General features: G+C 49.1%; 1 protein-coding gene across 1 annotated transcript in view; it reads right to left on the reverse strand.

Moving 5' to 3' along the window:
* TEX12 (testis expressed 12) overlaps positions 1–23,146 on the reverse strand; it is a 427,517-nt gene that overhangs the window by 180,029 nt on the left and 224,342 nt on the right. The window contains exons 4-5 of the mRNA XM_069617299.1: positions 21,135–21,234; positions 20,987–21,038 (exon numbers count right to left, since the gene is read on the reverse strand). Of these exons, the coding sequence (XP_069473400.1) occupies positions 20,987–21,038; positions 21,135–21,234 (152 nt within the window). The remainder of the gene's footprint in view (positions 1–20,986; positions 21,039–21,134; positions 21,235–23,146) is intronic.

A 23,146-nucleotide genomic window follows, 5' to 3' on the forward strand; every position in this document is an offset into this window, starting at 1 on the left:
GAGTGTGTTGATCACACGTAGCCGAACAGGAAACAGGGGCAAGCATACAGAAGCAGACCTTGCCACAGGAAGTAGAACGCATCCCCCTTGCTCCTCAGTTGGTGGAATCTGCTGGAAAACTTCTGGCATTTTGAGTTTGCCGCCGTGGCGATAAGGTCGATCAGAGGTCTGCCTCATTTGATGAACAGACGGTCCACCTGATCCTGACACAGTTCTGACTCGTGGGAGGAGCGCAGTACGCTGCTGAGGGAGTCAGCGATGGTGTTCTTGAACCCTGCCAGGTGGAACGGGACGAGGAACGATGGCGCAATGCCAAAAACCCTGAGCTTCCTTGCAGAGTGCTGGGGATCGGGTGCCCCCTTGATTCCTGATGTAAAACATGGTGGTGGTGCTGTCTGTGAAGATCCTCACCACCTTGCCTCTCAAAGACGGTAGTAAAGACTTGAGCGCCTAAAACACTGCCCGTAGCTCCAGGATGTTGATGTTCAGATCCTTCTCCTCTGGAAGCCACAGACCTCTGGCGTGATGTCGTCTGTTGTGAACTCCCCAACCTTCCACAGATGCATAGGTGGTGACCGTCTCCTGGTATGCTGGGGTTTGAAATCTTGTCCCCTAGGCAAGGTGGGCGTGTATGGCCCACCAGTCTATCGCCCGTCTGAGCGCCTTGTTGAGAGGGATCTCATCCGCAAAGCTCCCCGACACTTGTATCCAAAGTGCATTAAAGAATTCCTGTAGGGGTTGCAGAGACGGACAAGGATGATGCAGGATGACATCATGCCCAGAAATTACTTGATGGTCGGAACTTTGGTCGTCCTGGCTGACAACAGTCGCTGTACCTTCCATTGAATGGCTGCAAGCCTCTCCTCCGAGGGGGATGCCAGGCAAGCCACTGTGTTGAGTCTGGCGCCGAGGAACAGGGCATTCTACAATGTCATTAAGCAGGAGTATCGTGTATGCCCTGCAGACGTAGGTGGGCCGGGGCCAGGCATTTTGTGAACACCTTTGGGGCCGACATTAATCCAAATGGTAGGGCCTTGAACAAGTAGTGTTGGCCTTGTACAACGAACTGTAGGAACTTCTGATGTCTCCTGTGGATGGGGACATGAAATTATTCATCCTCCAGGTCCAACAACATCAAGAAATCCCCTTCCTCCAGCTGGCTGGGCATGTGCTGCAACGTGACCATCCTGAATTTTTGGGACTTTGGGTATTTGTTCAGACAGGGTAGGTCCAGGATGGGTTTCCAACCCCGTCTTCATTCTGACCAGAAAGTATCTGGAATAGACTCTGGAGCCCCTGAGCTGTTGTGGAATGAGCTCTATTGCCCCTTTCCGTAATATGGCTCATACTTCTTCTCGGAGCAGAGAGATGTGCTGCTCCTGACAGGGAACAAGTGGAATGCGAGGGCACCTGCGTTGGAACTCCAAGTGTGTCCCTGAGCGAGAGCGCCCAGCACCCATCTGTCGTTGGTGATCTTCTTCCACGCAGTGACGAACCTCATCAGCCGGCCTCCCACTGGGGTGCAAGTGTGGGGGCCCGATGTCTTGGCCAGTTCCGGCTTGCTTGGGTGCCGGCGCCCTGCTCTGTGGGCGACGGCGACACTGACCTCTGCTACCGTAGGCCTGGGAGCGACCTCTGTAGCCTTCCTGTGTGGCGGACCGGGGAGGTTGCCTATACGATGTGGAGTATCCTTTGGATGATCTGCTCGACTTTCCCCTAGAACGCGCTATCTCCATGTCCGTCTTTATGACTTGAAGGGATTCATTGATCGCCTTCCCGAACAGGTCTTAGCCTTCAAAAGTCATGTGCAGCACCTTTGCATGAACGTCCTGGAAAAAGTTAGTGGCTTTCAACCATCCCTGCCGACAAAGGCAAACGCTGTTTCCCATCTGTTGCAAGCCTGTGTCGGCGATGTCCACTGCCACCGTAATGGCATGGTCCGACGCCACCTCACCTTCCTGGAAGAGGGCGACAGCCTCGGTTTTCTTGTGATCAGGATCTCATGGCCACTTCCCCAGGATCACAGAAGCTGCACCATCAGGTGGAGGGAGCAAGGGGCACCATGGTTCACACACGTCCCTTTGGGACATTTATACATTGGGAGCCCGGTTGGACTCAGTCCTGGCGCCTTTGGCGCCAGGCTCATGGAAAAACATAAGCAAGACTCTCTTTATTATGGGCAGGAGTGCTTGGAATAGAAGCAAGACTCTTTTGTTATGGGCAGGAATGCTTTCAAGAACCTTCCTCCACTTGTGTGCAACCAGTCCGGGTGTGGCCTTCTATCTTCAGCTGCACGTGCAACTTCAAGGAGTGGCAGGGTGGGGCAAGCAGGACTGAGCTAGTGGGCGTGGCCTTAAAAGCTCAGCTATAAAAGCCAGCCCAACCCCAAGGCACACGCTTCGCGTTAATCTGCATTCGCATGCAGCGTAACGCTCACTGCCGGCTGGGTTAACTAGCACTTACCTTAGGAATCCAGGCTCCTGTCCCTACGCTTACCTCCTGGAGTCAGCTTACACCTACATCCATCACCGCTGAGCCTGGTATCCATTCTTCATCTTCCAGATCGCATGACTTCAGCTCTGGGCACGACATCTTCTTCATCTCCGGCACGCAGAACTCCGGCTCCCGGCACCGCAGCACAACATCTTCTTCATCTCCGGCACGCAGAACTCCAGCTCTGGACTCCGCAGCACGACATCTTCTTCTTCCACGAAGGCGGACCCTGTAAAAGGACAAAAGACAAGGTTAGACATACAAAGCTGCAGTTTAAGGTTGTGCTTGCAAAATTATTTGCGCTTGTCCTTAAAAGCACACTTACCTGCTGCCAGATCGCCGCGGAATCCTCCACTCCTCATCTGTAGCCACTTCGGGCTCTGTTGCTCTGCTGGACCGCAATCACACCTATGTGGGGAGAAAGATAGACTTTGTTACAGAGCTGACAACAGGCTGAGAGCAAGACAATGCCAATACTTTACGACAAACAGAAAACAGAAAGACACTTACCAGGAAGGCGTGGAATCGTCGTAGCTGGACTGGACATCACGTATAAAGGACCAGTGAAGGAACTCGGTCCTCGTTCTACATGCGCCCCTGCCAGAAATATCGGGACGGAGAGTTCACCCTTAATAATCTACAGGTGAGCCTTAATGGGACGATGCATGCTCACCACACTACAGGAGGAAGGTTTTGAGAGGGAATTCACTCGCAGGCCAGTAAACTTACGTCCTCTCATATTTACGCAGGAGCAGGGTTCCAATTGGAGCAGGGTTCCAATTCATCACAGCAGCCCACAGACTATTTGCAGCGGGAGGAAGAAGATCGGGGGGGTCCTACTTCCTGGGAGGGCTGCAACCGTGTCCCAACGTCCCCACAGAGACCAGGTGAGCGTAACACAGGAAGGAATTCCAAGATAAGGCCTAGTAAAACCAGAGCTCATGGTCGTATCGTGACAAGATAGCCAGAGCATTAGCCACTTTGATCGTGTATGCCACTGTGTAGATGACTCTCTTCTCCAAGGCATCCATCTTGTTCCCCTCGTAGTCCGGGGGAACGATGATGCTGAGGCCGGGTTGGCTGAACGTTATCTTGTGGTGGTCGACACTACCGAGTCCAGCAACGGTTGTGACCTTAAGCACTTGAGGGCGGAGGCCAGTACCCTACACTTCTTTTACAACCTTTCACTTTTGGGCGGAGCCATGCATGGGTTTTTCATGAGGGCCAGGCCTTCTTCCCAAATGTCATCCAAAAAGGGTACTGACATGATCGCCTTCCTCTTGGACTCTCGTCGCTGGTATAGGAAGCCTTCCTTTTTGGTTTCCTCAGATACCAGTTGGAACAGCTTGGAGGCCCTGGAGATCATCGAGTGGAGAGCCTCTATGAGGAACATCCAGGTGCAGTGATTTGTCGTCCGCCGGGATGAAGTCCTCATCTTCAACGGTTCCTATGACCGTGTCTGTATCAGTGTCCATGTGCGTATCCGGATCCACTAGTGGAGTTGGGTCCCGACATACTGGAGAATGCTGATGCTGTGGCGTCGGGTGACGCTTCCTCTTCTCACGTGGAGGCTGGTCAGGTGCCTGCGGTACAACAGCTGCCGGTGTTGGAGGCAACCTTTGCTGGATCTCTGTCGCTAGGGTGTGAAGAGTTGACAGGATGTCCATGGATATGTCCCTCGTCGGCTGGGGAGTGAATGATGGGAGTACTAGGCTCTGCGCTGCCTTCCTCCTTGTGGACTGTATGGACACACGCTTGGTCGTGGAGTATATGTCCATTGGCTGATCATATGGAACTGTTGTGTCTTGACTGTCGTGTAGCCGAAGAGTCCTCTGTCCACAAGTGCCGCACAGAGAGAATCAAAGTCACTCTCTGTACAGCCTTTGAGGCCACAGGTGGGAGATGTTCTTCCAGAACTGCGGTACTCGTGGAACCCCGAACCACTGTAAAGGAAACACTGGTTAAGTGTCAAGCCAAAACAGAACCAACAACCAATCAACAAGTAAGTGGAACGGTCTTACCAAAAGGCGTCTGTGGAGTAGCGGTTGTACCTATGGGGAAGGTTCCGAGACCCAGCAAGGCTGTTCTTTTCAGTGTGTAGCGATCCCAGCAACGTTGCAAGTGCCGGGCCCACCTGATGCCAGAATCCGCACAAGAAAGGCGGAACGTAGTAGGAGTCCGTGAAGCAGTCCGTGGTCGTAACGATGATCCAAAAGTAAGTACCAGAGCCAAGGGTTATCTGCTGCCAGTCCGTGAAACAAATCCAAGGTCAAGATCCAAAAAGGTGAGACAGAAGGTAAGTAGCGCCGTACATGAATCCGAGTAAACAGCTGTGAAGCACCGAAGCACCGCGACACAGCCGTTTAAATACTGGCGCTGCTATTTCCTCCCGGTCACATGACCCGCTACTGCATCAGGTGAGTGTAGTCCAGAAACACGTGAGCGGAAGGTGGCGGTCATGTGACGCGGAAGAAGCCGGTCTAGCAGCCGCCACGGAAGACGCCAAAGGGGCAGACGTCTCCGCGGGCAAATAGCATGCCGACCCAAACTTTGTGGCAATCGGCGCCGTGGCAACTGGGACGAAGAGAGAACCTGTGAGTCCCGGAACCGGGCAAGAGGGCGAGGGGTGTTCGGGGCACGGGGATGAGGAATGGGACCCCCAGAGGGACGAGTGGAGTGCGTGACACAGCCCCCCCCAAAGGCCCACGACCCCGTGGGCACGAAGGATGGTCCCTATGGAACCGCGCCACCAGGCGGGGAGCCTGGACATCAGTAGCCGGGACCCAGGACCGCTCCTCGGGGCCATACCCTGACCAATCCACAAGGTACTGGAGACACCCCCTAGAGACACGGGAACCAGAATGGCAGAGACCTCAAAAACATCCGTGGTGGACAGAGACACCGGGGCCACAGGAGAGCGAAGCCGTGTGGGAGCGGGACAGGGCTTGAGCAGAGAAACGTGGAAAACAGGGTGAAGCCGCCAGGAACCCGGGAGAGCAAGTCGATAAGACACAGAGTTGATAACACGAGTAACCGTATAGGGACCCACAAAGCGAGGTAGAAGCTTGCGACAACCCACCAAGCGCAGATGTCGGGTGGACAACCAAACGCGGGATCCCACAGTATACAACGGGGCCATCACCAGTTTCCTGTCCGCCTGCGCCTTCATGGATGCCTGGACAAGATGAGTCGACACCTGAGCGTGGACGGAGGCCAGGTCCCTAACACATGCAAGGGCAGCCGGATTGGCTGAAGGAGGCAAATCCGTGAAGGGCAGAACACGAGGGTGCTGACCATAAAGCACGTAGAACGGGGAGAAACCAGTGGAAGAATGGACAGCGTTGTTGTACACGAATTCCGCAAGATGCAACACATTCAACCAAGAAGACTGCAGCTGTAGGGTCAGACAAAGTACTGCTCCAGCGTCTGGTTCAGTCGCTCGGTCTGGCCGTCCGTTTCAGGGTGATATGCTGAGGAGAAGTGGACGTCCATACCGAGCAACTTGGTCAGGGCCCGCCAGAAACGCGAGGTAAACTGCGAACCCCTGTCCGAGACGAGAACCGAGGGAAGCCCGAAAAGACAAAAGACATTCTCGAAGAACAACCGGGCCAGTGTAGGCCCCGCGGGGACGCCCTTACAAGGGATAAAGCGAGCCCTCTTAGAAAAGGAATCGATGACCACCCACAAGGTATCGAAGCCCCGGATCCGGGGTAGGTCAGTGACGAAGTCCATGGTCAAGGTGGGCCACGGTTTGGGAGGGACAAGTAAAGGAAGCACAGACCCACAGGGCGACCCCTACGGTGCTTACACTGTGCGCAAACAGCACATGCGTTGACGTAAGATTCAACATCCTTTCTCATAGATGGCCACCAGCACCACCTTCTCAGCAGCGCCAAGGTGCGTTTCTGACCAGGATGACCATGAACCGGGGCGTCGTGAGACCATTCCAAGGCCATGTTGCGGGTGTCTACCGTGGGCATGAACAAACGATCAGAAACAAAGGGGAGACCATCGTGAACCACCAAATCCCAATCGCACAACTGGCCTGGGTGTGAGGTAACCCAGTCCCCTATCGCGTCAAGTAAGGGCAGGGTTGGAGTACACAAACAAACCACCTTGCCGACATCTAGAAGGGTGTCTGGAAACTTCGGCAAGGCCACCCCCCCCAGGGGAACGCGATAAGGCATCGGCTTTGCCATGGGTAGCACCCGGGCGATGTTTGATCACAAAGTCGAAGGCCGCAAAGAAGAGATGCCACCTAACTTGCCTGCTGTTGATACACTTCAGGGATGCTAGGTCTTGTAAGTTCTGGTGATCGGAATAAACCGTGACACGGTGCTTAGCACCCAAGAGGTGATGCCTCCAAACGCGGAATGCGTCCATGACCGCCAGTAGTTCCTTTTCGGTCATGGTATAGTGGGATTCGGCATCTGTGAATTTACAGGAATGGAAGGCCACAGGGTGAAGACGACCAGAGCTAGGGCAAGTCTGTGACAATACAGCACCTAGGGCAAAGGATGAGGCATCAGCCTCCACTATGAATGGCAGTTCTGGGTCTGGGTGCTGCAGGATGGGGGCAGTAGTGAACGCTGTCTTTAAAGCCTCAAACGCCTGTTGATGTGTGTCCGTCCATAGAAAGGGTGTGCGAGGGCTAGTCAGGGAAGTGAGGGGAGCCACCAAAGAAGAAAACCCAAAGATAAACCGCCTGTAAAAGTTAGCGAAGCCAAGGAAAGACTGGAGCGCCTTCAGAGAAATGGGGACCGGCCAATACAGCACCGCGCAAACCTTGGAGTTGTTCATGGCTAGCCCTCCAGACGAGATGTGAAAACCAAGAAACTCTACGGAGTCGGCATGGAACTGGCACTTCTCGGGTTTGGCAAATAAGGAGTGCGTCCGAAGGCGAGACAACACTTCCCTGACGTGCTGTACGTGGTCCTTCATGGTCTGGGAAAATATCAGGATGTCATCCAAATAGACCACAACAAAAACGTCCAGGACGTCAGAGAAGATGTCGTTCATGAACCACTGGAACGTGGCCGGAGCGTTGCACAAACCGAACAGCATGACCGTATACTCATACAAGCCATAGCGAGTACAAAAGGCGGTCTTCCATTCGTCCCCGGGACGCACACGAACCAGATTGTAGGCACCGCGGAGGTCTAATTTGGTAAAAACAGTGGCGTGTGTGAGACGGTCCAACAGGGGCGTGATTAGTGGAATGGGGTAGCGGTCTTTCTTGGTGATGACACTGAGTCTGCGGTAGTCCACACAAGGCCGTAAGTCACCCTCCTTCTTGGGAACGAAGAAAATGGGGCTCGCCGCCGGGGATGTAGAAGGACGTATCTGGCCCAGACGGAGGGACTTTTGGATGTACTCCTTGAGGGCTAGATCCTCAGTAGGAGACAGGAAGTAGATACGACCTGTGGGGATAGCGCTGTCCGGAATCAGATCTATCGGGCAGTCGTACGGACGATGTGGCGGTAGGACTTCCGATGAACCATGGTCGAACACTTCCAGATAGTCTTGGTATTGGGCCGGAATGAGTGTGGAGACCAGTCCAACCGTGTGGTGTTCTGTGGAGGGAATAACGGGATCCTCTAGAGATAATTGAGCCATGACCCCCAATGCTTGAGCGGGTGTCTCAATGCTGGTGGCTGCGGTTAGACAGAAGTGTTGACAGAGATCGGATTCAAAATGCACCGAACCCTCTTTCCAGTCGATTAAGGGGTTGTGTTCCCGTAGCCAGGGTATTCCCAATATTACACCGAACTGGGGCATTGAGATGAGATCGAAACTCAGGGTCTCCCTGCGTATAGCTTGTATGGTCAGGAGCATTGGGGCGGTCTGTTGTTTGATCGGTCCGGAAACCAGAGCAGTCCCATCAACTGCCTGTACTGGTTCCGGCCGGGTTTTGGCTAGAAGAGGTAGGTTCAGGGTTTGGGCCAGCGTGATTCTCATATAATTACCTGTAGCCCCGGAATCTATGATAATCGTAACCGGGTGTGTGATGTCAGGTGTGGGTTGTAGAATGGCCTGCACATATATGGGTCTGATGCGACCGAAAGCAAACACAGGGTTCGGGGTATGACAAGGAGCGCTCAACCCAGTCCCCGAGTCTAGGGTCGAGCACTCCGAAAACCTGATGGTTTCAGCTTTGGGCGACGGGGACACTCCTTCATGTAATGGCCAGTTAGACCACAATAATAGCAAGCATTGTCCACCCTCCTATGTTCCCTTTCTATGGGTGTGATCGGGCTCCTGATGCCCCCGATTTGCATGGGTTCGGAACTGGTGTTTGAGGGGGCCGAGGTGGAAGGAGATGGGGCAGTGGTGTGCATGAAACCGGCCTCAGCCCTACGTTCAGAACGTCTGGCGTCCAATTGCAGGGTTAAATCGACTAGATCATGGTAAAAGGTCGGTAAGGAGGGAACAACCGCAAGGGCGTCCTTCATGGCGTTGTTTAGGCCGTGATAATACACAACGGCCTTTTTGTTTTCGGGCCAGGAAGTCTCGGCTGTAAGCTGGTTGAACTTAGTAATGTATTCGATTAAAGACCCCATACCCTGCCCCAGGTCCAGGAGTTCCAGGTCTCGGGACTGGACTTTATGGCGTGTATCGAACACTCGGGACATCTCAGTGAGCAACAGATCAAAATCGTAAAGGGCTGGGTTGTCGTTTTCCAGGAGTGGATTGGCCCAGGCAGCAGCAGTGCCTGCTAAATGAGAGAGAGTAAAGGCTGCCTTGGAGGTGGAGTCCGGAAAGGCGAAGGGTCTACACAAAAAATGCAACTTGCATTGATTCAGGAAGGTTCTGAATTTGCCGGGATCCCCATGATACCTCTCAGGGGCGGCCAAAGTAAAAGGAGAGGGCAGTACTACGGGGATGGGGTTAGGAGTGGGTGGAACGGGAGGCTGGACCTGTGGCCTCAAAGGCTGTACAGAGAGTGACTTTGATTCTCTCTGTGCGGCACTTGTGGACAGAGGACTCTTCGGCTACACGACAGTCAAGACACAACAGACTGTGAAGCCATCCTGTCGTGTAGCTATGGAGGGAGCTGCGGATGACCCCTTGACCACTATGGTTCAGGCCATAACCGTGTTACGTGCAGACATGGCCGCAGCAAATACAGCCATTCACCAACGCTTGGATACCATCCAGAGTGCTAGACACCCTCTACCCTCAGATGCTGAATTTGGGGATACTCCACCAGGCCCCCGCCCGTCCAACCTCTTGCTTCCACTGGTCTGTTTTTCATACATTTATGTTGGTCTCATTTCTCGATCATCTCGATCCAATCTTTTTGGAGTAATGTCTTTTTAACTGCGTTTGTGTTATTGAAGAGAGTTGTTTCATCAGTATTCAGTTGTCTTAGGATGTTACGACATCTGTCTCTCCATTTTTGTAGGAGTTCATCTTTTTTAGCATTCCCATGTTCTCACAGTATCTCAAACTGAGGTATATTTGTTCCGGCAGTGGTCTTTCTGTACAGCGCTTAGGTGTTCCACATAATTCTCACATTCAGAGTGGAGAGGTCTTACCAAAAGGCGTCTGTGGAGTAGCGGTTGTACCTATGGGGAAGGTTCCGAGACCCAGCAAGGCTGTTCTTTTCAGTGTGTAGCGATCCCAGCAACGTTGCAAGTGCCGGGCCCACCTGATGCCAGAATCCGCACAAGAAAGGCAGAACGTAGTAGGAGTCCGTGAAGCAGTCCGTGGTCGTAACGATGATCCAAAAGTAAGTACCAGAGCCAAGGGTTATCCGCTGTCAGTCCGTGAAACAAATCCGAGGTCAAGATCCAAAAAGGTGAGACAGAAGGTAAGTAGCGCCATACAGGAATCCGAGGAAACAGCTATGAAGCACCAAAGCACCGCGACACAGCCGTTTAAATACTGGCGCTGCTATTTCCTCCCGGTCACATGACCCGCGACCGCATCACGTGAGTGTAGTCCAGAAACACGTGAGCGGAAGGTGGCGGTCATGTGACGCGGAAGAAGCCGGTCTAGCAGCCGCCACGGAAGACGCCAAAGGGGCAGACGTCTCCGCGGGCAAACAGCATGCCGACCCAAACTTTGTGGCAATCGGCGCCGTGGCAACTGGGACGAAGAGAGAACCTGTGAGTCCCGGAAGCGGGCAAGAAGGTGAGGGGTGTTCGGGGCACGGGGATGAGGAATGGGACCCCCAGAGGGACGAGTGGAGTGCGTGACAGGAACCTTGGAGGGCTGCTTTGGGGTCTCCTTGCCCCCCCTTCCCCTGTTTTTCCCTCTTGAGGGCTGGGTACCGGGATATTAACCAGTGCCCTACCCAGTGGTGCCCGCAGCCTTCGCGGCTGCCTCAGCGGCCGTGTCGCGCCTGAGTGGCAGGGACACTTTCTACGTTGTAGGGACCACCCTCGCCGGGTTAATACGTCCCGCCATAGTGGCCGTCGCAAAGGATATAGCCTGGTAAGCCTTCTGTGAGGCCCTCTTCTCTTTGAGGAGGAACCCGCTGACAGGCTGGCTGAAGTGGTGGACAGCGATCGCGGGACTGGCATCAGCGGCAAACCCAGCGGAATCGGCCTTGCAGTTCTTGGCCTTGTTTTGGATCCCCACGGATGGGGCGTCCTCAAACGACTTCGACCTCCTCTTGGAGGGAGACTGCTCCTCGGACCGACAGGTCTTCGGTGAGGCATGACCCTGCTCGGAGCACTCGAACACTCGATACAGCTGCTTCAAGGTTTTCCAACTGCCTGCGTACTATATGAACTGAGTCTCTCCACTCTGAATGTGAGAATTATGTGGAACACCTAAGCGCTGTACAGAAAGACCACTGCCGGAACAAATATACCTCAGTTTGAGATACTGTGAGAACATGGGAATGCTAAAAAAGATGAACTCCTACAAAAATGGAGAGACAGATGTCGAAACATCCTAAAACAACTGAATACTGATGAAACAACTCTCTTCACTAACACAAACGCAGTTAAAAAGAAATTACTCCAAAAAGATTGGATCGAGACGATCGAGAAATGAGACCAAAATAAATGTATGAAAAAAAGACCAATGGAAGCAAGAGGTCTGAACAGCCATTCAAAATATCTCGAAGTATTCCCTTGCAAACATCTCTGAAATATATACATGAGGCTCAGGCTAAATCTATTCGAGACTAAGGAGATTCAGAAACTAAGGCATACAATCAGAAGTGAAGACGATCAATGTCGTTTCTGTACCAGTTCTGAGGAGACATTGAAACATCTTGCACTAGAATGTCCAAAGCTCAAAGTCCTAAGAACAAAACATCTTGGAGAGGAACTGGTAAAATTTATGACATATAGCTGCGAAGAATGGTGGAACTCCACAATGATGACTCACAGAGATAGACTGTAGCCATAGCACTTTATCTTGAAAAACTACAGAAACTATTGATAGAAGATAATGACAGTCATTGACTGTAATGATTGGAAATAATCTGTAGACAAGAGTAAATTGTACGAAAGAGAAGAAAGGATGAAATGAGAAGAATATAAAAACTTGAGTGCAAGTGTTCCGAGCGCTCGTTGTAGAATATAAATGTGTGTGTAACGAGTCGATATGTAGAACATAATGAGCGCTCGTGAGGATCTAGGTTTTCTCTCTTTTTTTAAAAAAGTTTTTCGTCTTTAAAAAGTTTGTAACAAACTGTATTAAAAATTTTTTTAAAACAAATTTAAAAAAGGAAACACTCGATCCTCGAGGATCTCTCGACGATTTGTCGACTCGAGTTTTATGGGTACTAGTGGGTTTTACCGGCGTAGTTCCCTACTCCCCTGTGTCGTCCTGTGGAGCGACGGTGGTCTGGTTTTCTGAGGTTTCTTTGAGGGAGTCGAGGCTGCGTTCTCAAAGACCTGCATCATTTTTCTTCTAAAGCTCTCCCATTTTGAAGGGGAATCTGATCTTGTTGGACATCGAACCAGTTCCGTCGATGTATCGGATGATGACGATGGAGATCTATGTCTCCTTTTTAGCTTTTTAGAAGACGAAGATCGTCTCGACCTACTATGAGATTGGGATCTCTTAGAATGTTTTTTATGACGTTCCGATTCTTTTGAATCGGACGATTTCTTATGTTTTTTTGACAAGGCTTTCGAAGAGCCCTTCGACGCCTCCCGCCCCACCGGTAACTTACTTTTCCTCTCACGGAGGGGCTTCTCCATCATAGACTGACAGGAGCCACAGTCGCCGGTTCGATGGTCTGAGCCCAGACACCAAAGACAGATACGATGAGGATCGGTGATAGACATCTTCGACTCGCAGTCGATACACTTCTTAAACCCAGTTTTGGGAGTCGAAGCGGTTGATGAAGAAGACATTTTCTTGACAGAAAATCTCGAAGCGCGCCGTTCACGAAAGCAAAGCAATCGGAAAAATCGAACTGAAGCCAACGGGTGCGGCTCTAGCTACTTATACTATCGGTGACGTCGACACGGTACGGAGCCCGTCGAGGGACAATCGACGCCACGGCCTCGAGCACAGTGCCCTCTGCCGAAATTTATTTTTCCGAAGCAGCAAAACTGCCGATAACGAATTATCACAAGATGAGGAATACGTGAGAGGACACAATCCCTTCGAAATACAGTTTTTAAAAGTGAAACTTTTTCTTTTTACCAAGGATTTCCAGCCTGACGACGTGTTTATTCATGAGCATGTGAATCCATGCCAGACCCCATGCTTGAGAAAGTTCAGTTCCTTGATTTCAAATCAAATACGCTTTCCTTTATTCCATCAAGTTTGTTGGTGACTTAAGTGGCTTTTCCTTAGGTGGGTATACTCAGTGTAGGTGCAGTTGACACACCACATGGTCCACCCATTATTGGTAATGCAACCAACACACCTTTTTGCAGTTCTTTGAACTCTTAAGGCGCTTGCAAATACTGGTTCTCTCAGGTTACACAGTCATTTTTGTCAGGAAATTGTACAAAACTGTTTCAATCAAATCAATATTCAAAAAGTTTCTTGTCATTCAAATCATTGTAGAAACCAACAGATTTTTCTGGACCTCTCTTGGCATTGTAACAGCTTTTCATTTAATTCATCCTGGGATTTTGCTCGGCTCCTGGTTAGCCTTCCTTTCATCTCTTTCACAGTTCGGTATTCATAAAACCTTTTAGCTCAGTTTGTTTAACAGTTTAATTTCATCGTTATTATCAAAATTATTCAATAACTTGTCTGCTTTCAAACTCGACTGGAATTCATATTGCCCAAACGGCCTCTCGCTCACTCGCGAGCAACCCGACCTGCAGCAACCACACAGTCTAAACCTCAGGGTCCCGGAATCACTCAGGCTTCTCTGACTCACCGCTGTCTACAGGTGCTCTTCTCCGCGTCAGTAGGCACGCTGTGGCTCTTACTGCTTCCAGCTCGGCATGTCTCTTCTCCACGGTCTCAGCCGCCTCGGCCATACGGAGAGGAAGTCTCTGACTCCGGGAGGCATGAAGACCAGCTCTGCTACCAGAGACCTCTCGAATTCTCCTGCCACACTCAGCCTGCACTGCAACGACTCTGAAACTCGTAGGCAGTTCAGGCACGCGTCTCTCTGGCTTCACCTCCAGCTTCACCAGCGGGCATTCCACTGTCGATTCCATTGGCCTGACCTGAGTGGGCCATTTATACTGCCCCCGTTGCTTCAGGTGCAGGCAATGTTTGTTTATTACACACTGATCGTGGTACTCAGCATCCCTCTTCCTCGTCCCAGTACCAGAGTGGTGTATACTGGGAGATGATTTCCTGTAAAGATAGCGAAGGGAGTGGTAATAACCTGGGGCATATTGGACTAATTATAAAAGGGAAATAGGAGATAATGTGTTCAACCCAAGGGTGCCTCATCCCACTCGCCAAGTCCCGTCCACCCAGGTGATCCTCCCTTATATCCACCCCCAGGGTCAGGATCCGATAGCGACAGCCTTTCCCTGGCCACATGGGAGGAGAATATGTTGGGGAAAGAAGTGAGGACGCCCTCAGATTCCCCACAGCTGTGTATCCACCAGAAGAGGGGTAACCTGGCATAGTGCTGCCCGATGCCCGGAACTTGCAAAGTTCCAACTATCTGAAGAAATTTTCAAGGGACACTGCATCCACAAACTTTCCTTGGCTGTGAAAGTCCATAGTCACCACCTGCAGAGGATTGCCCGCTCTGGGGTTTCCGCCTTCAAAAAAAAAGAAAGCGTCCTTAGGGTCCATTGTTGGTGAAGGTTCATTGTCTAGTCTAGTGCTCGAGTCCAAGTCGCCAGAAGCCACCCTGTTGTCCGTGCTGCAGCTGCCGAAAGGGGGCCAACCGCGAAATACCGAAAACTGTTTCTCACTGCATCCGTCGCCAACGAAAGTCATTGACGACCACCAAAGGACTTACCTTCTTCATCCAAGCCTTGTAGAGGTCCACAGCAAGTTTAAGATTAGTCAGACATCCACAGCCGGCGCAGCAACGAGACAACAGAGACCACTGTGAAGACCTGCATTGCTGCCTTTCCGACAGTGATCCCTTCTCCTGCTCGACACCGACATACCAGCGACTCCTTCTTCCAAGGGGGTCCATCATTGAGGGGCAACATTGAGTAAAGAAGAGAAACCCTGCCACTTTGCCTTCCAAGGCACCCAAGGTACTGTGAGAAGGAAGAGCATCTTCCAGCCTCAGGATTCATCCAGGGGTCCCAGATTTGACTTGGATTATGTTCTCCTATGGCATCTCAGGTGCTGTGGGGTGGTGGGATCTGTACAAACAAAATCAGATTCTTTTTTAACATATATGGACTGTGGTGTAATATACAAAGTAAAGTACACCTAAACATTTTCTTACAGGTTGCCCAGATGGGGGGATCCTCATACAGCATTGCCTTTTTATTCTCAACTAAAGCATTCTGGCAATGTTCTAACATATTACCACTTTTCTGCATTAATGTCTATGAGGTTAAACAGTACCTAGCCATTCTTATGCTTTTTAATAACTGTCAGCAGTTAGTGCATTATAAATGAATCTAAGTAACTGTGGTACCACATAGAACTGTATTTATGGTTTTGATTATTTGAGTAGATTTCTGAGTACAAAGTTAATCTTCTTTATTTGTAAATATATCTACCTGACTTTTTAGCCTTCATGTTAGTGGATAGAAGAATTAGTATAGCACCTAACATATTGTGTGGACATTCTTTTGTGGGGGCTTAGGGATTCACTGTACCTAAGAACCAGCCTGCATTACCTTCCTTGAGTCTCAGCCTTGGTTGTTCACCACGTTTACCAATTGAGAGCCTTGGCTGGGGTGCCCCTGTGTCTCTACTCCAGACCAGAAGTATAGACACCCCCCCCGCCAGTCATTACAGACCGCATGATGATTGTTTGGTACTCAGGTTGTACCTTCACATCTCCAGGCAGCAATACTTCTCATTTGTACATACTGTTGCCTTTTGGCTGCCTGTTCCCACCCCCAATGCACAGATTCCCTCAAGGTCATCCATGTGTGTGAAGGATGCTGGAGGCTTTTTGCTCCCATGACAAAAGGCTCACTAAGTCCGCAGTTCCACCTCCACAGGCAGCAGTCTCACTGAGAGGAGACAGTGTAAAAGGTCTTAAGGTCATTCCACCTCTACTTGCAGTGCCCATGCCATCACCATGTTACATATGGTGTTTCAGATCTGGCTTTTGGTCTGGATGCTTGTTTTACTGGGAGGCAAGGAAAGTGAGTGAGATGAAAAGCAGAGGAAGCAGGAGAGAACTGCAGATGCAGGGAGAGCGAGTCAGCTAAAGAGTGTCGTAGGGGGAATTGTGCAAATACCTCTACGGGGAAAGAGAAAAAGTGAGGCAGAACAGATCTGGCGTCGAGAGAAGGGAGTAACATAGTCAGAAAAATTCCAGAGGGTTGAAGAAAGAGCAAATGAGGTAGAAGATCTGTGGAGGGGAGAAGAGGAGGTGGCACCCAGTTAAGAAAATCAGAGAAGGGTTCACAAAGTAATGAGCAGAGGAACTAAGGACCTCACTATTATTATTATTATTATTACGATTATAATCATTAGGGTGTAATGAGCGCAAACCCAGCTTTGGGATGCAACTGAGCACTTTAAGTCATAGGGAAAGTATACTGTGAGGGAAGCAGAGATACAAAAGAGAAAAAGAGCAGGGATCTAACAACAGGGAGAGGGAGCAAGGGCAATTTGCAGTAAGAGATCTACAAATAACTAAGGGAGGAAACAGTGTGGAGGAAAAGGTCCCCTAGTTTCAAGTTAGGTGGGGGTTGTGTGAGGACCTATGTGTTAGGTTGGATCCATTCCATGAAGGAGGGTCTTGAGCTCCCTGCTGAAATTTAGAAGCAAAGGGGTGAGTTTTCATGTTTATTCCACGGGCTGGGGGAGTTGAGAGCAAATGTCTGTCTTCTGGTTCTTTCCTTCCTGCACAGCAGAGTTCAAGTCTGCACATGTCTTTAATTTTGGTAGATCATAGGCCTCTGGGAATGCTATGCTTGTCAATGAGGTGTCTTTGGTAATTGAGGGTGATATCCTTGTAGATGATGCCGCAGGATTTCAAGGTGATATGTGGTTGTAGCGGTATCTAGTACAGTTCGATGAGGGTTGAGGTAATGTGGTCAAATTTGCTGAGTCCTTTGGTGAGTCATGATGCAACATTGTCAGGTTCCCTTATAGCTTTCTGGCTGGAAAAGGGCTCAGGGTGCTCAAGGCAGGGGTGAAACGCAAGTGGTGTGTTGCAAACTGAGTGTTTTTGGGGTTTGGTGTAACTTGGCAAGTTCTATTCCTTAACACTTCCTTGTAGGAGCCTAGAGTGATTCCAGATCAAGATGGAGATAGTGATCTTCAGCACTGTTTGGCTGGTTGGTACCTGTGAGGTAGTTTGGAATCTTGCAAAAAATTCTAAACAGCCCTTCATTCAGCTTTCAACCAGAGCAGGTCACAGCAGTTAGAGATCCAGCTAAAAATCACAGTAGAAGATCTCAGAAATCCTTAAAAGTCGTTTTCAGAGGATAAGGAGTGAGCAAAGAACAAAGTAGGAAGCCAGAGACTTCAGCAAGAAGTAGAGATAAGTGCTGTTTGTTAACTGATGATAAAAGCAGAACTTGATTAGCATTTGGTGAAGCAGATATGATATGATATAGCATTGAAGACACACCTATACACAAGTGTTTCTAGGGGTGACGAGACAAGGAGAGGGAAGCAAGGGAGGACAAAATACAATCTTACTAGGCCTTGTGTCATTTAGATTGCGTAAGTGCGGGGAAGAGGGAAGGGGAGAAGTGCCAGGGGGAGCAGAAGGGGGAAGTGCAGTTAACTCAAAAGTGCAGCCAGTGGGTGGCTCATAAGTGCAGAGAGAAGGGACTGTGGTGTTGCAGATACAGATGTATATATGAATGTGGTCCACAGCGTTGTTGGCAAAGACTGATGTAAATTGTCCAACAAAAGAAACTGCACGTTGAAATTAAATATTGTTTGAGTTGCTAAGCAGTTAAATGATATGCGTGTGAAATAACCTATACAAATCCAATGCATGCGATCAAGTTGGCTTCAAGGCCGTTTGAGAGCGGAGAGATAGTTTTGCCGTTGTATGCCTTTTTTAGTAAATCATCTTACGTTTGCTTGCGTGACACGGGTACTCTTAGAAATTCTTTCTGCGGTAAAAAAGACATTTGTTTTTGCATAAGCGGTGCAGTGGGGAATTTTTAGCCCTTTAGAACACAGACTGCGCGTTCCAATTTGAGGACTCAGGAATTCGCAGGAAGCATTGGGCAGGGATTGCAGGCAGCGCTGAAGTAAGAAGAAAGTCTGCAAATCGATAAGAAGAGAAGAAAAGGACTTCTTGAATTCCGAACCTGAGTAAAACATGTAAATAGTTGTTAAGAGGGCAAAAGACTAAGGGCTTCATCAAGAGTTGGGCTGTACCCTTAAGTACAGCGGTAACAGTATTACTGCTGCATCTAAGGGCTGGGCCTATCATGAGTTGGGCGCTAAATGGGTTGTTTTACCTCTGGCTTGTTTCTCGAGGTGAAAATCCCATTTAGCGCCCTGTATTAACGCCGGCTCTATTAACGCACAGTATTAGCGCCGAAGATTCCCCATTGGAATGGATCCAATGGGGATTAACAGTTAACGCCCAACCCGTGATCCAGCAGTAATACCGTTGAACAGGTGGGTGCTAAGGCTATTACAGTTGGGTGGTATTACAGCCGTGATACTGCCCAACTTGTGATGAGGCCCTAAGTTACTAAACAAGATGCCTATCATATGGTGTAAAAGGTTACGAAAATGTACCGAAGCGTTCCTTCTAAGGAGTTGTTAGTGGACTAGCAAAAGGAAATCAGAAGCAACAAAGTTCCTTGAGAATCCTTTCAGCTATAAGCAAAGGCTTTCATGTATCTGAGGTTAATCTGGGATAGGGTTTATGTTAGATAGACAGCTAACACACAGTTGAGTGAGATGTATCAATGATTTGTGTGTTTCATTTCTAGATCACTTGATCAGTTACTCTTCAGACAAAGTTAAGTTGCAAGGGCAACTAGCAGAGGCCCGTTTTTGTTATTTTATCGACTTCCGCTTTCCCCTCAGGGTTCCCTGTCCATCAATTTGTAATCAAGGATTGTTTGGTGAGCCAGCCTAGGGGGTTTGGAGGGTTCGTCATCCACTCCTGCAGGAATGAAGTGCTGGGACCTGACAAGCATGTAGGATACATCTCAATGGTGCCAGGATGTTTGCCAGACAGACAATAAATAAAGAGATAACCAAGGAAGAGAAGGGGAGAATGCAGAAAGAAGTCTGAATTACCCAGACTCTATCTTAATCTGCCTTCCTCCACTCTCCGCCCTCTGCAACTCATCCAGAACAGGACTGCGAGACTTGTCATTGGCCTCAAGCCCAGGGACCGTATCTCTCCAGGACTGAAATTTCTACACTGGCTCCCTTTTTACTGCGAGGATTAAGTTCAAAACCCTCTGCATTGTCCACAAGGCCTTCTGGAGCCTGGGGCCTAAATACCTTCAACTCTCTCTTCCTAAATATCTTCCTTCCCGAGCCCTTCGCTCATCTGTCTCCAACTCCCTCAGGGTCAGCCGCTTCTCGAAGCAACAAGCTGGGGGTAGATCTCTCTCTGCGGCAGGGGCCTCCCTCTGGAACAGCCTTCCTGCCTCCCTGAAACTTGAGGAGAACCATCTCCGGTTCCGGAAGCACCTCAAAACCTTCCTCTTTGCTTCTGCTTTCTCTCTCCCTCTCCCCTGCTAAATTCTTCACTGAAACTGCACTGAATCTGCAACTGGGCCACTCTCACCGACCTCGGTCCTTGGCCCAGCCACTCTCCACTTGCTAGCCTCCCTGGCAACCCCTGCACTGCGGGACTGTCTCTGTATCCCTACAGCCCCCCCCCCTTCCCAGCACTTGTCTGCACTTACCTTGCACTTGCCACCAGCTGGCCCTATTTATTTATTTATATTCTACTTACCCTGTACTGCACTTCCCCCTCTTCCCTTCCCCTTGCACTTTTTCCCTTCCCCCTACCCCTGCACTTGCGCGATCTAAATGATACCTGGCCTAGTAGGATCGTTGTCTGTCTTCCCCTTGTTCCCCCCTCCCTGCCTCGTCGCGCCTTGAAACACTTGTGTATAGGCGCGTTACAAATGCCATATCATATTGTTACAAAATGCCATATCATACCAGGAGAGAAGAACAGAAAACAGGAGGTAAAGACTGCCTGATCATAGCAGGTATCAAAGATGAGGAGGAAACGGAAGACAGAACAGACAGCCAATCAGTTCAAAAAAGTTGAAAAAGGGAGCAAAGCAGTCCTGCAAACATAACACCTTTCCATCTTGTGCTGTCAACGACTGTGCACACCTGCTGTTCTTTGGGCCTACGAGATCAGGAGGAACATGGCCAAAGTGTGACGAGGCACGAAGCAGGTCTAAAACAGGTGAGGGAGACCACCTAGAGAGACCTTGGCATCCAAACTAAGTGATGATGGCAAACACCCAAAAGAACCAAGGAGAAATTGCAGGTAACTTAAAGTACCAATGACTGTAAGCGACCTTTGACTGACCACCATGAGGCTGAGCCTCAGGGAAGTGAGGATGGACTGACATATTACAGTCCTCTTTCAAGATGCGATTGCTCTATTTTAGTTCTTTTGATAATCCACTCAACCCCAAGCCCTAGGACCAATTCTGTTGTACAAAAAACCTCTTTAAACTTTAATTTGTGAATCATGATTTGTCTACCGCTCCCTCAGCTGTGACACTTGCCAATATTCCTTAAATGAATTTTTTCAGCCTAGTGCAGGATTTGAACAGGAGATGGCGCAAGTCAGAGGAAAACAGTTAAAATTAAACTGATAAACTTTTGGTTACATCATGTAGTTGCACTCAACTGTATAGGCCAGGCTCTAAAAGAATCATTATCACATCTACATTTAACCGAATCCTAAAGAAAATACAAATGATGGTTATGAGATTGTGGGAGGACTTGGGAGTTTCGGTACAACATAATAAACAAAACATATACTTGCCTCAATATATGTGAAAACTTAGCCAATAAAAAGTTAATTTCCTTGTTCATATCTGTTAATAAAAAACAATATTCAAATAATGTTCAACTTGCATTAAATCTATTAACATGAGAAGTTAATTTCCATTTCACTATAAAGATAACTGCACCTTTCAAAACCTTTTCAAGTACTCCTACATTCATATTGTCAGAAATAGATGAGTCTTGTTTTGCAGGAGAAGGACACCAGGAGGTTTCAGAATCTTCTACCTAAAAATAAACAGATATGATGCATTCCTGCTCATGTTGAGTATACAATTGCATAGGAAAATGAAAAATATACAATTCAATTAAATACACAGTGGATCTGATTACAAATTTGGCAGTAGAGGTAAACCATCTGGTATTTTTGATTACAGATGTTTTACCACTCTGCACAATTCGAAGTTGCATTAGACATGCAAAAACACTGCATACTGAAAATACCAGATTAATCCAAGTACAGAAACAGGGTGAAATAACACATGAAGCACATGTAAAATGTATCTCCTGCTAAAAAGGAAGTGGTAAGGGTTGTCAAGTGAGGGAAAAGAAACACAGGTGCATGTCATTCACCACAAATAGACAAGACATACTCAACAGACTCTCAGACAACACACATACCACCATGCAAGCTACAGGAGTACAGACCAGTTTCTTTGATAAGTTGTACATGCTGTTTTAGGGCAGAAGGAATGAAGCAAACAGGCAAAAGAGGACCATACTAGGAATGAAGAGTGTGCGCATGCCACCCATACCTAGAGTAGGATTGTCCACATGGGGCCTAATTGACCAACAGATCCTACGAACATGTCATTTGGACAAGCCCATCATTTACGTACTGCAGCTATTTAGACCTCGAAAGCCAAATAAGGAAACACACAGCCATATCCGCTCTATTGCAGCTGATGGCTGTCCTCCATTACCTAGGAACTGGCATATCCAAACATATAGCTGGCATGGTGCAAATCACTGCACACCACGCTTCTTGTGAATCCTCACCCAGAATTGAGTGCCCCACTGTACTATAACGCAGCACACAGTAACCACAACATGCTATCAAAGGACGCTTCTATGACCCGACAGAATTTCCTAGGTGCCTTGGGCCGCACACATGGCTAGAGACACAAGACCACCCCTAATTCCAGCAACCATGCACTCCTCCCACACACAACAACCCATATGTTGTAATTATTAACTAGGACTAATGGAAACATTCACAACTTACCCACTACCATACAGGTGATGCCAGATACTCCCTCCTGTCAGAACATTTCTATTGGGTGCCAGGACCGAATGTGGCTTCTCCCTGATGTTCATAACCAAGTCCTTCAAATACTCAACAAATGGTTGGAATAGCTGGTCCTACTTTCACACTTTCTGCAAAACATTTGTCACTTTGTCATATTCACTGCATCCCATTGTTTTATGAACTTTCATGTCCAGGCCCTTCATTGTCTTTCTCATCAGACCATATAGGAGACAAATGTGGCCATACAAGGATCTGCTCTGTCAGCATAATATCATGGGCCGTGTCCCACCTTCTTGCATTCTGCAAGTCTTACAACACGTCTCTCTCGACCTCCTCCTTCTAAATGCAATCAAATAAGTCCTTGGAACTTAATAAGTGATCTTCATATTAGCTACTCTGGCAAAGCTGTAGGCAGATGGTACCACATTTCCTTAGAGATATCACGCTAAAACCCTCTAAATGAAAAACCTTTTAACACCTGTGAGAAACCTGAGGTCTCCTCACTCCTACTCCCCCTGGATCATCTGTTCAGGTGGCCAGGGAAAGGCCATCGCTCTTAGATCCCGACCCCGAGGGTTAAGAAGCGAGGGAGAATCACCTGGGTGTAGGCTCCTTAGGGATTGGGAGCAGGTACCTCCAGGTGAGACATGGTATGCCCCTTTTCCCTTTGAAAGCCATCCTAACCCTTCCCCGGCCTTTATAGGCTATTGTACAGCAGTTCCCCTCAATTTTCATCATTCAAACTACTACAGTTCAGTGACAAGGAAGAGGTGACTAGGAGTAGTGACTACTAGTAACCTATATCACCACTCTAGTACTGGGACGAAGAAGATGACTGCAGAGTATTGTGAAGGTCATGCATGTTGTTCTAATTGCAGTCAGGCAATTCTA

This window comes from Ambystoma mexicanum, chromosome 9 (genome assembly GCF_040938575.1).
Source record: "Ambystoma mexicanum isolate Mex_15411 chromosome 9, UKY_AmexF1_1, whole genome shotgun sequence".
NCBI classification, from domain to species: Eukaryota; Metazoa; Chordata; class Amphibia; order Caudata; family Ambystomatidae; genus Ambystoma; species Ambystoma mexicanum.